This window comes from Canis lupus, chromosome 3 (genome assembly GCF_048164855.1).
Source record: "Canis lupus baileyi chromosome 3, mCanLup2.hap1, whole genome shotgun sequence".
NCBI lineage: Eukaryota > Metazoa > Chordata > Mammalia > Carnivora > Canidae > Canis > Canis lupus.
Window position 1 is genome coordinate 40697556 of NC_132840.1, and position 16960 is coordinate 40714515.

General features: G+C 38.1%; 1 protein-coding gene across 1 annotated transcript in view; it reads right to left on the bottom strand.

Moving 5' to 3' along the window:
• The window catches only part of TM2D1 (TM2 domain containing 1), a 40489-nt gene extending 28253 nt beyond the window's left edge, over positions 1–12236 (bottom strand). Inside the window, exons 1-3 of the mRNA XM_072820510.1 lie at positions 12028–12236; positions 9212–9285; positions 1134–1242 (exon numbers count right to left, since the gene is read on the bottom strand). Of these exons, the coding sequence (XP_072676611.1) occupies positions 1134–1242; positions 9212–9285; positions 12028–12194 (350 nt within the window). The 5' untranslated portion in view covers positions 12195–12236. The remainder of the gene's footprint in view (positions 1–1133; positions 1243–9211; positions 9286–12027) is intronic.
• Between the last annotated feature and the right edge of the window lie 4724 nt (positions 12237–16960).

Here is a 16960-nt window from a genome sequence, read left to right on the forward strand (position 1 = left end):
GACGAGACGAGACGAGAAGAGAAGAGAAGAGAAGAGAAGAGAAGAGAAGAGAGAAAGAGAGAAGGAAAGAGCCAAATAGTGGTTATTTCTTGATAGAACTGCAAATAGGTGCCATCAAATAAAATGTAACAATGTACAGTTAAGAGATAAAAATATAGTGCCACCAATTAATAAAAATGGTAAAACTAAACCATGTTTTTAGTACAAGGCAAAATATAAGAATAAGAGGTTAGTTTTACTACAGCAAAAATAAAAAGCAAACTTAAAAGTCCTTTAAACAAAGAACACTCCTAACAAAATAAGGCCACTTGTCTTGATGTTCCAATTTTTGAATTGTTTTAGCCATTCATCATCCATACCTATTACAGAGAATGAAACCAAATTTCAAAATGCCCTTAATATGCAAACGATTAATAATTAGCATTCTTTTATTTTTTAATTTTTAAAAAAGATTTTATTTATTCATTCATGAGAGACATAGGAGACAGAGAGAGAGGCAGAGACATAGGCAGAGGGAGAAGCAGGCTCCATGCAGGGAGCCTGACATGGGACCCGATCCCGCATCCCGGGATCACACCCTGAGCCAAAGACAGACGCTCAACCACTGAGCCACCCAGGCGTCCCAATTTTATTTTTTTAAAGATTTATTTATTTGAGAGACAGAGAGGGGAATCTCAAACAGACTCTTTGCTGAGCCCAGTACAGGGCTTGATCTTCACCACCCTGAGATCATGACCTGAGCTGAAACCAAGAGTCAGACACTTAACCAAATGAGCCTCTCAGTCACCCCAATAAAAATACATGATCCCTTATTTGCACTCTAGAAATTCCCCAGATTTTAAAAACAGAATTTTTCATAACTCATTTAGTGGCATAAACTGAGTTAACATGGCACGAGGTTTTCAGTCTTTATTTATCCCACATAGTGAACTATTGGGCTTTACCTGGTGGTAAACCACATTTATATTAACAATATGCACACTTAAAATAGAGGTTTTCTGAGATAGGCAAAAAGGATGAATATATTAGTGTAGGATTTTCTCCATAAATTAACTTTTTATCTCTTTACTCCATGCAGTCAAGATACAACAGAGGCAAGTAACCTGAAAATTTAGCTTAGGTAATGGACTTACACGTTTCGGCAAGATATAGGCTTCAGAAAACCAACTTCATTTCCAGTAAAATGTGTTTCATTGCCACTGAAATCCTTACAAGTTACGTTGGGTGCTGGAAAACAAGGAACTAAAGGCAGAAAAAAAAAAAAAAAAAAAAAAAGCAAGAAACCACTGTAGTTTTTTCTGCAGGAAATCATGTTTAAGACTAGCAAAAAGCACAAGAAAATATAAAATTATAACACATGACCTCCCAATAGAATATCTGACATGAGACTTTAGATAGGAATATCTAAATATGTATATATATATACACACACACACACAAGATAAAGGATAATATAGTGGTCTCAACACAAAAATATAAGAACTGTCACATGGGGTTCAAAGCATGACCCATTCAGTTCAATCTTCAGCCTCTGACAAAGGTGACAAGGGAAGAATTGCACAGTATTACTGCCCTCTACTTCATCTCTAGGGTAAATACTTCTCAAATTTTTGTTAGTAACTCATTGGGTAATTCATTAAATTTAACATGATCTGATTGTGTATTTTCAGTTTGCATCAACTCTTGCAGAAGACAGTTACTATAAACTAAGATTCTTTTTACCTACTACTCTAAATAGATTATTCTATTTTTTTAAATTGTTCATTTTATTTATTAATAATCTCTACGCCCGATGTGGGGCTTAAACTCACTATCCCAAGATCAAGAGTTACATGCCTCTACTGACTGAGCCAACCAGGTGCCCCCCTACTAGATTACTTATTCTAAATGTATTTGTTGCTCTAGTCCTTCTAGGAATTGCTTTAGTATAACATTTTAGCATTTAGAATTTTTGATATTGGGATGCCTGGGTGGCTCAGCGGTTTAGTGCCTGCCTTTGGCCCAGGACGTGATCCCAGAGTCCCGGAATCGGGTCCCACTTCGGGCTCCCTGCATGGAGCCTGCTTCTCTCTTTGCCTATGTCTCTGCCTCTCTGTCTCTCATGAATAAATAAATAAAATCTTTAAAAAAAAATGTTAACGACTTTTCCTTCTTCACCATTTCTGATTAAAAGCTAATAATGGCAGGCAGCCTGGGTGGCTCAGTGGTTTAGCGCCACCTTCCACCCAGGGCCTGATCCTGGAGACTCAGGATCGAGTCGCACATCGGGCTCCCTTCATAGAGCCTGCTTCTCCCTCTGCCTGTGTCTCTGCCTCTCTCTTTCTCTGTCTCTCATGAGTGAATAAATAAAATCTTAAAATATAAATAAATAAATAAATACATACATACATACATACATACTAATGCTTTTAGGCTAGTTTCAGACTGCTTATCTCTATGCTCAGGATCAATAATTACAGGGTTGTGTTTTTTTGTTTTTAATGAAAATAGAATCCTGTATAACAGTCTAAAAAACCCATAGGAGCCCTAGAGTTTTATCATAAGAGGAAAATGGTATTCATTTTCTGTCTACTTTACAATTATGATTTCCAACAAATCACTGTCCTTTTTAAGGACAGAGTAGTACAATGAGAAACTGATGTTGGAAAAAAACATAAAATAACTTTACATACTTTTGTTGGGTTATTTAAAGTTCAAACTATGTTACCTATAAACTTTATTTAATGTATTTATATTTCTAAAACAAGGGGCTTACACTAAAAGACACAGTGTAACTGAGAACCATTTCAACAAGGAAAAAAAATTCAGCCAATTCATGAAAGCCTGTTTGTTTCTCCCCTCTCCCCCCAAAAAAAACAAACAAGGAAAAAAGTAATAAAATGAAGGGAAGAGGAAGAGTGAGGAAATAATACACAGTTGATTCTTGATTACACTGGTTTGAATTGCGTACGCCTATTTATTTATATGTGTATTTTTCTCAATGAATACAACACTGAACTGAAATCATGGGATGATCTTGATCTTGGGATCTATTTTCCTTATAATTTTCTTAACAACATTCTTTCCTCTAGCTTACTTTATATAAGGACAAAGTATATAATATGTATAACATACAAAATGTGTGTCAATCACTGCCACTGAAAGCTTCTGGTCAACAGTAGGCTATCAGTAGTTAAGTTTTGGGGGAATCAAAAGTTATGCACAGATTTTCTAATGTACAGGGGTCAATGCTGATAACCCTTGGATTATTCAAGTGTCAACCATACTAGGAAACAAGTAAGAGAAGACATTGTAATTGAGCCACAAATTTAGGTCAGAGTTTCCTGATAGTTAAGACAAAAAAGCTTTACAGAGCTTTCATGATATAATTGAAAGAAAGCATTCCAATTCACCTCTGAGCAACTGTGGGAACTTGGTTTGTTTGGTTCATGACCCAGTGGAAACACAGAGAAAGCCCTCAAATAAGAATGTTTACAAAACATAGAGGTTTTCCACACAGCCATTTCTTGATTCCAGATATAAGCAAGGATTTATGATCCACGGAGATAGGGTGAAAGTTAACAATTTATGTAGCTGTTTGGATACCTGCCTTGATCCTGGGATAAAATGTATTGACTTGTGTGAATAAATTATTATCATGACCCTTAGGTGATATCTCTTAGAAAATCTGCCATCTTAGGTCATGTCTAGAGCTATATAGTAGATAACTCAAAATTGTGATTAGCAAATGTCTGAAATGCTTATGTTCTATGTTACTGACTGAAAGAAAATCAATAGGCTCTATGTCAATGACCAAGGGCAATTTTGCTCCCCAGGGAACACTGGGCAATTATCTGGAGACATTTTTTATTGTTACTTCTAGGCTACTGGCACCTAAGGGGTAAAGGCCAGGGATGCTCCTAAACATTCCACAATGCATAAAACACCCTCTACACAATAAAGAATCACCTAATCTAAAACATCAATAGTCCCAAGGTTGAGAAACTCTGCTCTAAATCAGTGGTTTTCAAAAAATTTACCCTAAAGTTAACTTTTTTACAACTCTGTATTCCCTTACACATTTTTAAGTTAACATCTAAAGTTTTTCATCATGGACTTAAATGGTTGGAGAAAATATAATTTCCAGCATATTATAAATATTGTCATTAAAATTTAAGTGTTATAGCACTCTTTACAATGTAATCTAAACACCACAGCAATTAAATAGCCATCATCATCCAACAGAGAATAGATATGAAAGAGCTCCTCTTGAAAATTTAGAAATTTTGGGGCACCTGGTTGGCTCAGTCAGTTAAGACTCTTGATTTCAGCTCAGGTTATGATCTCAGGATCTTGAGATCAAAGCCCTGCATTGGGCTGCTCAGCAGGAATCCAGCTCACTCCTCCTCCCTCTACCCCCCATCCTCACTGTACAGAGAGGCTCTAATAAATAAATAATCTTAAAAAAATAAAAATCATAAAATTTACATCAATTTTAAGAAAAGTAAATACCTGAGGATCTGGAAATCAATTCCTTTAAAGACACCAGTCAGTTATTGGCTGAATTATGCCCCCACCCACCCACCCGAAAGATATGTGTAAGAACTAACCCTCAGTACCTCTGAGTGTGACAGTATTTGGAAATAAGGTCTTTGCAGATTTAGCCAAGTTAAAATGAGGTTATTAGGGTGGGCTCTAATCCAGTAAGACTGTTGTTCTTATAAATAGGGGAAATTACAAGCATACATGCACACGGAGAAGATGACTTAAAGACACAGGGAGAACGCTATGTGAAGACAGGCAGAGACCAAATTGATGCAGTTTATACGCCAGGGAATGCCAAGGATTGTTCGCCACCAGCAGCAGGTCAGAAAAGGGGAGGAAATACTCATACAGAGCTTGAGAGAGATCATGGCCCTACCAACACCTTGATTTTCAGATTTCTACCCTCCAGAACCAACACCGTAAATGACTGTTGTTTTAGGCCATCCAGCTTGTAACACTCTCATAACAACCCTAGGAGACTAATTCAACAGTAATACCTGTTTACCTCTTGGAAAGCTCTATCTACCTCCAGGAGTATATGTACAAGAGTTTAGGCATCAGGCATATAAATCAAAGAGATGTCTGGTTTAAAAAGTTAGTTTTTGCCTTGATGAGGACCATTCCATCTCTACAAAGAAATGACCTGCAAAAAGTCTATAAACACAAGTTTTTCCTCAAAACGGATCTTTAAATTTTTTTAAATCCTCAAAGTAGCTTAAGTTCTGGATTGGCAAACTGTGTCATAAAACAGAATTCTATTGCTAATTTTTGGATAATCTTCCTCTAAAGGTATTACCTGGCACTTACTTGCTCAATTTGAAGCTGTCACTTTCTTGTCTTCCTGCAGACTATCTAAAACCAGATCTTAAGAGATAGTTGCAATGCAAAATGCTATAATTATGAATCAAGTTGGGGTTATTGTCCAATACAGCTTGCCTAATAAAAGTGCAGTTTGTTGAGATGAGTTTCCTGTACTTTAAAAAAAAATCAAACATTTATAGGTGAGTTGTAAAAATGTCTTATAAAAATATTAAATACTAAGAAATCATACCTTTCTATTTTCAATTAGATACTATTAATGGTTCAAACAATATATTTTTACAATTTTAGTTTTCAATGATATTTTATCATTTCTATTATAGGAAATGATTTATATTTGACATAAGACATATGAGAGAAAAATGAGACATGAGAGGGCAGAACCGTGACTGGGAGAGAATGAGGGAGGGGGCTTTTGGTATGTTAATCATGTTGTTTCTTGATTTGGAAGCATTCACAAATGTGTTCAGTTTGAGAAAAATCGTTTGGGTTACACTTATGTGTACTTTCCTATAAATATATTTCAATAAAAACTTAAAACAAATAAAAAAGACCTACCAAAGGACCAGAGCAAAATTTTCTAGAGATGGGAGTCTAAATATTTGTGCATTTCACTGATTGGAAAATTGAAAACACTCGCCTATGTATGTCTGTATAATCTAGACAGAACACTCTTTGAGGGCAGAGACTGTGTCTTCTTTCATATATCAACTATACCGCCTAGCAGAAGCCTGTCACGTTATTTCTCAATAAATGCAATAAATAAATAATTTCTCAATAAATAATAAATACCCTATAAATTTTCGTTAAGGTAATTGATCCATTTATTTTAATCAATTTAATTATCAAATTATTTATTACAAATCATCTCCCAATTAATTAATATGCTTGTTAGCTGGCATTGGGCTAAATGAGAACCTTTTTTTTAAATTCTAAGAGTTTATTTGAGCAAAAATCTATTTGAATTGGGCAGTGCCAAACTGAAAGTGGTTAGAGTGCTCTGTCCCCCTTGCAGGAGCTAGGAAAAAGACTTTATTTTTTTATTCATGAGAGAGACGGAGAGAGAGGCAGAGACACAGGCAGAGGGAGAAGCAGGCTCCTCACAGGGAGCCCGATGCAGGACTCGATCCCTGGATCGGGATCACACCCTGAGCCAAAGGCAGATGCTCAACTGCTAAGCCACCCAGGAATCTCAGAAAAAGACTATATTTTATAGAGAAGAAGTGGAAGCAAAGCAAGGAAGTTATTTGATTGGCTATACCTTAAGGATTTGCCTTATTTGGAAAGGTCTCACTTTTTGTGATTGGTTGTCCATAAGTTTTGGGTTTTTTTTTTTTAAATTGAAGTATAGAGTTGACACACAATGTACAGTAGTTTCAGGTGTAAAACATAGTGACTGGACAAGTCTATACATTATGTTGTGCTCACAAGTGTAGCTACCATCTGTTCCAATGCTGTTTCAATACCAGTGACTTCCCTACGTTGTATCTGACATCCCTGTGACTTAATTCATTCCATACCTGGAAGCCTGTATCTCTAATTGGGAACCACTTTAAGATAACATTAATTTGTTGTTACAATTCAATTACTTTGCCTTTGGTTCCAATTCTTCTATCTTAAACCTCCCCTCTTTGTAACACATTGTTCTTATTCATCCCTACCCAAAAAGTACTGAAGAAAATTAAACTTAGTTTGAGGATTCTGTAACAGTCCTTTGTATATACAGTGAAAAAACAGAGTAACAATCTTGGCTGGAGGCTGAGAAAGATCATTTAACTCACACTTCTCACAACTCTAACATTTTCTCCTGTTAAGATTTTATTTATTTGGGGATCCCTGGGTGGCTCAGTGGTTGAGCATCTGCCTTTGGCCCAGGGCATGATCCTGGAGACCCGGGATCGAGTCCCACATCAGGCTCCCTGCATGGAGCCTGCCTCTCTCTCTCTCTCATGAATAAATAAAATCTTAAAAAAAAAAAAAAAAAAAAGAAAAAGGAAAAATAGAAAGCCTTCCTTTTATTTTTCCTGTAGCTCTTCACTTACATCAACTATGTGTACCTACCTGATAGGCCATAATAGTACCACAATGCTTCCAAGTCTGTTTATTTTCTACTAGTCTGATCATTTCATTTTGTATGCTTATAAACTTATTTGCCAATAATTGCACAGTGGATTAAAACTTATTTTACATAAGAGACTCCTAAATGAAGGGCAAAGCTCTTTTGGACAGAAACTATTCTTTTTAGTTATAATACTTCCTTCAAAATCCTCACACCTGGAAAGAACCCTACATGCTAGAAAATGCTTTTTTGAGATAGGTGGCTGCCTGCTTCCTAATTTAGATACCTGAGTCAGAACAGTATTCATACATTTCTAGTATCTTTCATGGGAATGACTGAGTATCTGAAAGCTGAGTATTCATTATATATGTTAACTCTATTCTGTGTTCCAAAAGCACAATATAAACAACTAAACTGTAAAACAGGCAAATCAGAGTATACTTATAAATTAACTAAAAAAAAGTTCCTTTAACCATCTAAACTAAATAAATGTATACATATTAAGCAATATCTGCTATACAAATCATGTGTGTATATATATATATGAAACATATTACTGTTTTTTTTTTAATAATTTATTTATTCATGAGAGACACAGAGATGGTGGCAGAGACACAGGCAGAAGGAAGCGGGCTCCCTGCAGGGAGCTGATGCAGGACTTGATCCCGGGACTCCAGGACTCTTGCCTTGAGCCCAAGGCAGGAGCTAAACCACTGAGCCACCCAGAGATTCCCTCTATACTGTTTCTGTGGTAAAATTTTACTACTTCAGAATAGTAGCTAAATGGCAATTATAAGTTTAACACAGTCTATTTTCAAATATCTTTGTTGACCATAATTGGATTAGTAGTGTACCAAAATGTAATGATATTACAAGATTAAAGAAGATCTGCTCTTTAAAATATATACAAATTCATAGTCAAGAGGTCAATTATTTGAATATGTTGAAAAACATGAAGTTTAAAAAAAAAGAAAAATATGAAAGTTTTTTGCTGTAAGAAAAATAATTCCTTTAACCTCATTTACATAATGAATCTATTTTAGGATATTTTACTTATAAAGAAAACATCAATTACTGTCCTATTCCCTAACACATAAAACAATCAGTATATATTCAATAGGTGCTCTTTTTTCAAAATAACACCATGTAACTGCCATCATTATGTACCATGCCAAGCAAGAAGACTAGTTTCAATATACATCTGTGGTCCTCCCTTCTGACACATACCCCTTTAGAAGAAAGGACCAATCAGAACAACTCATTAGTTTTTATCTGGCATGCTACATATTTTAGAATAACAGAAGCTCCCCCAAATCATTAGGCTGAGGGTGGTATCTATTATCAAAACATCTATATAATACCGAGAAGAGAAGAAAAAGAAAACACTGATGCACATATAAAATCTTAACTGTACTGTTTTCATACTTAGGATGTACCCGAGTAATTTTATAACTGTATAATATGGGTGATATAACTTCTCATTGGGGCTTATTCAATCTCATTTCAAGCTCTTTTCAAGTAATTAAAAATCTAACTTAAGAAGCATCTTTGCATAAGCTACATAAACCAATTTCAAAAGTCTAAAAAAAGAATGAAAATATAAAACTCTCCGGTTCATATAACCAACATTCTTCTTAAATTAAATATTAACAACCCTTAGCCAGTTCTCCAATTTTAAGTTGTTCTGGAAACTGAATAATATTATAACTCAAGAAAAAGCACACCTTTATTATTTTTAGTGATCATACACTGATTTATAAAATAATGTTTCAAAAATTATTTTTAAAAACATGCTTATGGAAGCCTTACCATGAGCTGTGTAGTTTGTACAGTTAACTGGTTCTTGTGTAGCATCATTTATTTTTGGATCTTTACAAATATATGTGAGAAAAGTTAAGGAAATATGAATGGCATTCCAACACAAAACATCATCTTGTCTTTAATATCTTGTATTATATACTCATGGTTACATCACATGTAAAGAAAAGCTGTTAGTTGGTCCAGAGCAACAAACTCAACCACAAATACACTTTTAGCATTGTTCATAATACTGGGACATTAAGTATATTAACCTAATACATATTGAAAGTACTAGTAAAGGATGCCCTCCTTAAAGATCATCAGTCAGGGATTAAGCATAAAGCAGAAAGGAAAAATGGAAATTAAAATCTTTACCAAAGTATTATAAAAAAGCTTCAGGTTAAAAATAATCAGTTTTCGGAGATTTGACTGAACTAATTTATGGGCCCCCACAGGATGGTAACATACATAACTTCATGGAGCACAAATAACCCTGTAAGGTAGATACTATTATTCTCATATTACAGAAGCACAAATTGAGGCTCAAAGTTTGAGACCTATTCCAAGTCATGTAACAAGTGATACAGAGTAAAATTAGGTTTCCTGATTCCAAGTCTAGAGCACTTTCCATTAGACTACAGGGAAGATAGTTTTTAGGGGTGTCTACATGGTCTCCCCAAAAGGATTTTAAGCTTTTGAAAATAGGTCTAAAAACTGCCTCTATTAGATGTTCAAAAAGCTTGTGGGTGGCTTTTGTTTCCTAAATATTTTATTGACACTAAAATGGGATAAATAAGGTATTCACAAGATGTCTCTGGAAACAGAACATGACATCTGTTTAAGGTTTTTTAAGCACTACTGGAAACCTCATCTTCGGGACAGATGTAACAGACATTTTCCAGTTATCATGACCAAATGCAGCCACATCTCTCTAGGGTTCAAATCGTACAACTCTTCACACCATCCAATTATTTCTTAGCATCACTCTGACGTTTTTTGCCAAAAAAAAAAAAAAGACTCGGGATCCCTGGGTGGCGCAGCGGTTTAGCGCCTGCCTTTGGCCCAGGGCGCGATCCTGGAGACCCTGGATCGAATCCCACGTCGGGATCCTGGTGCATGGAGCCTGCTTCTCCCTCTGCCTGTGTCTCTGCCTCTCTCTCTCTCTCTCTCTCTCTGTGACTATCATAAATTAAAAAAAAAAAAAAAAAAGACTCAACTTCTAGGTCAGTGATTCTCAAACTCCAAGTATAATGGAATTCAGCAAATTAGAGCTATTGTGTAAGCATCTAATAATGGCCGCCTCTCCCCCAACTCACATGAAAATACGATAGCACTGAATTTTAATTTAAAAATTTTGTCTCCAGGCAGCCCGGATGGCTCAGCGGTTTAGCGCTGCCTTCAGCCCAGAGCCTGACCCTGGAGACCGGGGATCGAGTCCCAAGTCGGGCTCCCCAAGTGGAGCCTGCTTCTCCCTCTGCCTGTGTCTCTGCCTCTCTCTCTCTCTCTCTCTGTGTGTCTCATGGATAAATAAAATCTTAAAAATAAAATAAATAAAAATAAAAATTTTGTCTCCTAGAATCTTTCTTATATCTCCGGCTTCCCTTAATTTTTCTGTTCTACAATTTGTACAAAACGATCTACTTTTGTACAACAGTAGCTATCTGAATTGGACTGTAATTCCCATGTCATATTGTTCCTCCCTACATCGGAGCTATTACAATGCACAGATAACGCTCAACTCCTTCAGCTTCAGTTTTCTCATCTGTAAATAAAGAACACAACTAGTCCCTATTATGTGCCAGCTGCATTTCCCTATATGATTCACCCGCACTCATTCCTTTCTCTCTCTCTTTTTTTTTTTAACCTGCACTCATTTCTCACAACAAACCTTTAAATTGGTATTACTGTTACCTACATCTTTACCCGAGAAAATAAGAGTTCAGATAACTGGCCCTCGGTTGCAACGCAGGGCGATAATCTGCCCCCTTGACAGTCCGGCATCTCACGGAGTTTATCAGGTAATTCGCACAGAGTTAGTAATACCTTGGGCCATATACCTGGCTGTATGGTTAACAACGTATTTGTCTCCGCCCCCAAGTGGGCAAAGTTCTGGCGTAGAGCATATCGATCTTTTGATTACTAATGCCTAGAACAGGGCCTGGCATACTTCAGGATCTAGGTGTTTGTTAAACAAATAAGCCCACTGGAAATGAATGAATGAATGAATGAATAAATAAATAAAGTTGGGTCGTCATACTTCAAGATCTAGGTGTTAAACAAATAAGCCCACTGGAAATGAATGAATGAATGAATGAATGAATGAATAAAAAAATAAATAAATAAAGTTGGGTCGTCATACTTCAAGATCTAGGTGTTAAACGAATAAGCCCACTGGAAATAAATGAATGAATGAATGAATGAATGAATGAATAAATAAATAAAGTTGGATCGTCATACTTCAGGACCTAGGCGTTTGTTAAACAAATAAGCCCACTGGAAATAAATAAATAAATAAGAAAGAAAGAAAGAAAGAAAGAAAGAAAGAAAGAAAGAAAGTTAGTTGGATCGTAAATAAATAAATAGGTGGATCAAAAGAGGAAGCGCCAAGGACCAGTAATATCCCCAGGAAATCACACCGGGTGGCCTCTGTCCTTCCCACCCCCACATCCCTTTTCTCCTCCCGGGGTCCGCCCGTCACTAGAAGGCACAAGTCACCCGTGCCCTAAGCACACCCCTGGCCCGTGTTGAGGGCCGCGTCCCACGCGCGGCCCCTAAGCTACCTCGCCTCCACGGTGGGGGTGGGGGGGGTTCCTCACAGAGGATATTGTCCCAATTTGAGGTCCTCACACTTAAGCGTCTCCTCGCCACCGGCTGCGGCGATGGCAGCCGCTCCCCAAGGTCCCGTGGTGACTGACACGAGCCACAGGACGCCCAGGAGCTGGGCGGCCACGGCCTCCGGAGCAGCCGGCCCGGAGGGCCAGGCGGCCGCCATGCTGGGGACCGGCGCGTCCCCCGCTACTTCCGGTTCCGCCTTTGCCTAGACGGAGGCGGGGAAAAGGGCGGAGCGAGCGAAGCTCTTACTCTTAAAGGGACCGTGCCCCGGCTGCAGACGGGTTCTTTTCCCTTCAGGACGGGGGATTTACCTGGCAGAGCTGCGGCTCCCCAAGAAGGCTCGCTTTGAGAATCCGCGGCCCTGCATCCGCTGCTGAGCTAACCTTGCTGTGACTTTTCCACTTATAAAAGTGCCAGCGGCCCCCGGCGATTTGTTAAGCGCTTTACAAACATTATCTCCGCTAGTCCTGCTAGGATTTGGGTTTACAGATAATGAGCCAGGCTCAAAAAAAAAAAAAAAAAAAAAAGAAAAAAGGGCCAGGCTCAAAGACGCTACAAAGCATGTCGACGCTAGTTACTGAATTGGAATCAAATTGATGTGTGCCCGATTTCAGAAACTGTGCTCTAACTATTAGGATATAATGACCTGTCTGTTGGCTTAGAGAAGAATTTGTGGAAGGCTCGGATTTAAGGAGCCCATCACAAAAATAGGCATTACACTTTTATTTTTAATAGTGGGCAATTATGCGAACGAAAGGGCCTGTAAGAAAAGGAGATTAAAGAATTTACCACTACACTAAGTGGAAAGCTGAAGTTTCTTTGCTCCTTCTTTCCTAATTTTTGTATATTCTGAAAGTTCAGTAATGGGGATATTTTTTTATACTGGGCAACAGGTTTATTTTCTTTAGTGAGAGTAAGGCATTTTCTCTAACGTAAAAATATTTGAATTTGGTCCTCTTCATTCACAGTAACACTAATTTTGAAGAATTGCATTATGCAGTGGTTCTCAAATTTTAAGGAGCATTAGAGTTCTCTGGAAGGTTTGGTAAAACACCAAGAATGGGGGGGGAGGGGCCCTGGGTGGCTTAGCCGGTTAAGCAGCTGCCTTCAGCTCTGGTTCTGATCTCAGGTCCTGGGATCAAGCCCCATATCAGGGATCTTGGCTCATCCAGTAGTCTGCTTCTCCCCTTCCCTCTCCCTGTGCCCCCCACTTGTGCTTGCTCTCTCTCACTCGCTCATTCTTTCTCCCCAACACATAAATAAAATATTTTTTTAAAAAAACCACCAACAATGGGATCCATCCTGTTTCTGGTTATGAAAATTTAAGGTGGGGCAGGATCATTTGCATGTCTCAAGAGTTTCCTAGTGATGCTGAGATTGCTAATCCAGAGACCACACTTTGAGGTAAATGAGATAATGTACTATAAGAAGTATCATTTTGGGATCGGAGGAGAGGAGATTATTAGCAGTAATATTTTAGTACTGTAACTACATTTAAAATTTTTCTTTAGCCAATTTTTTGGCATTACTATGCTATTTTTAATTTTTTAAAGTATTTCTACACCCCAGATGGGGCCTGAACCTACAACTGGAAAATCAAGAGTCACACTTCTACTATGGTATTTTCAAATTAAAATACTTATGCTTAATTGAAGATTTAAGTGATAGGAAATATAGAATTTCTGCGCTCAGTTTTTTTTTTTTTTAAGATTTTATTTATTTCTTCATGAGACACACAGAATGAGAGAGAGAGAGGCAGAGACATAGGCAGAGGGAGAAGCAGGTTCCATGCAGGGAGCCCGATGAGGGACTTTGCTGGGATCAACCGCTGAGTCACCCAGGCATCCCAGAATTTTTAACTCTTGAACTGATGGTACACTTGAAAATTCACATTCTCAGGTCACTGCCCACATTCTCCACCAAAAAATACAAGTAGATAAACAAACAAACAAAAAATCACTTCCTCTTCTTACCTACCACCCCTTAATCTATTTTATTATGGCTCAGTAAAATACATGACTTTATTTCTTTGTGCACATAGTCTCTGATCACATGATTATAACATCTCATTTTAATAAATTCTTAAATTTCTATTCTTGGTATGTCTTCAATGTCAAATTTCTTTGTCATGTGTAAATTATACAGAACTGTTTAGAAAGCAAAAGACTGAATACCACAGTCTGATATGGAAATTGCTGTATAGAAACATTAGGAAAGAAGATTACTAGTGAAGCCTGAAGCAAAGTTTCTCTGGGATTTAAGGGCTCTGCACATTGGCTCTTTCCATTTCTAAAACTCTAGCATAGACCTAATTACATTAACAGTTTGTTTCACCCATCACAAAACTTCCTGAGGAAACCAATTTGGGGGGTGCCTCGCTGGCTCAGTGGGTAGCACATGCAATTGCTTGATCTTGGAGTTGTAAGTTTGAGCCTCACATTGCGTATAGAGATTACTTTTAAAAATAATAATAAAATCTTAGGAAAACAAAAGAAAGAAAGAAACCAACCTGACTCCCATTTCCATGGTTAGGATAAAAACGTTAAAAGAATTAAAAGATAAAAGGTGTTGCTCTCCAAAAATTTTTCTTTTTCATTTCACTTTGATGGACATTTTTTTCCTCTCATGATAAACTCATAATATCAAAGCTCTGGCAGACTTTTTGTTTGTTTGTTTTATTTAGTTTTAGTAATCTGTACACCCAACATGGGGCTTGAACTCACAACCTCCAGATCAAGAGTCACATACCCCTCCCACTGAGCCAGCAAGGCATCCCTGGTAGATATTTATTAGAGTCTGCTGCATATTTGGAATTTTACTACATTTCATTTCATTTCCCATTTACCTTACTATAGTGGCTTCTTCCTTCTTTTTGATTCCAGGCCCTTTCTCTAAGTTTGTCAATCCATTTTTTTATATTGCTTCTGATTAATCTTTCATAAAAAAAAAAAAAACCCTGTATCGTATTCAAAATCCTATTTAAGCTCCTTGGCATTGTTGACCTTGAAAATAAAAGTCCATTATTTCACTAGCAAAATTTTTTTTTTCAGAAATAAAAGAGGAATTACAATTTGAGTCATGCAAATTATGGCAAAACATCATCAAATTAGGAGAACAAAAGAGATGAGTGTTACTTTATAGAGAAAAGAGAGGAAGCTGAGAGGGACTACTTCCAATGAAGGTCCATTGGAGGCAAGTGAGAGTTCAGGTTGGTGATGGTTTGTCATTAGTTGACTTGTGGCAGCTTCTCATTGGCTGGGCTATTTCTAGGCAAGGAGAAAATCTTCCTGCCTTTTGCTGGGGTAGTAAAATAGGCTTCTTTTGGGGGTCTGCAATTGACCTCAAGTTGGTGGGGCATGAACACTCCCTCTTCAGGCCTTCTGACTCTGTTTTATTTATTTATTTTTAAAGATTTTGTTTATTTATTCATGAGACACACACACACACACACACACACACACACACACACAGAGGCAGAGACACAGGCAGAAGGAGAAGCAGACTCCATGCAGGGAGCCTGACATGGGACTCAATCCTGGGTCTCCAGGATCACACCCTGGGCTGAAGGTGGTGCTAAACCACTGAGCCACCGGGGCTGCCCTAAAATATATATTTTTTAATATTTATTTTAGGAGAGAGAGTTCAAGTGCTGGGGGAGAGGCCATGAGAGAGGGAAAGAATTCCAAGCTGACCCTGCGCCTAGCAGAGTCTGACGTGGGGCTTGATCCCACACCCCTGAGATCACAACCCCAGCTGAAACCAAGAGTCAGGTGCCCAACCAGCTGTGCCACCCAGGTGCCCCTTAAATGCATATTTGTAAGTAAAAGAAGCTGATGTAAAAAGGCTATATACTGTATGATTGCAACTATCTGATATTTTGGGAAAGGCAAAACTACAGAGAGAATAAAAAGACCAGTGGCTGCCAGGAGTTGGGGGGGTGAACGGGGGATAAATAGGCAGGGCACAAGACGATTTTTAAGGCAGTGAAAATACTCTATATGATACTATAATAATGGTAGATACGTGTCACTATCTGTTTGTTTAAGCCCATAGAATGGGTCTTGGGTCCACCAAGAGTGGACCTTAATATAAAAAGTGGAGTTTGGGTGATTATGATTTGTCAATACAGGTTCATCAGTGGTAACAGACATACCATTCTGGTAGTGGTAGTGGATGTTGATAGAGGAGGAAGCTGTGCATGTGTGGGAGTAAAAGGTATATGGGAAATCTCCGTATCTTCCTTTCAATTGTGCTATGAGGATAAAAGTTCTTTTTTTTTTTTAAGATTTTATTTTTTTGAGAGAGAGTGTGTGAGTGCATGAGTGACAGGAAGGAGCAGAGGGAGAAGAAGAGGGTGAAGCAGCCTCAGCGGTTGATTTTATTTATGGGGCACCTGGGTGGCTCAACTGGGGCACCTGGGTGGCTCAGTGGTTGAGCGCCTGCCTTTGGCTCAGGGTGTGATCCCAGGGTCCAGGATAGAGTCCCACATCCGCTGCCTGCTGGGAGCCTGCCTATGTTTCTGCCTCTCTCTCTGTGTCTCTCATGAATAAATAAATAAAATATTACAAAATAAAGAATAAAAATGTTAAAACGTACAGTGAAGTCAACACAGGATTTAAAAGTCAGAAAATCCTATGTTGTCCCAAACTTTGGGCAAATCACTTGACCTATCAGGAGCACAGTTTCTTCATCAATTTCTTTCTTTCTTTTTTTAAAGATTTTATTTATTTATGTATTTATGTATTTATTTATTTATTGAGACACACACACACACACACACACAGAGGCAGAGACACAGTCAGAGGGAGAAGCAGGCGCCACGCTGGGACCCCGACGTGGGACTCGATCCAGGGTCTCCGGGATCACGCCCCGGGCTGCAGGCGGCGCTAAACCGCTGCGTCACCGGGGCTGCCCTCTTCATCAATT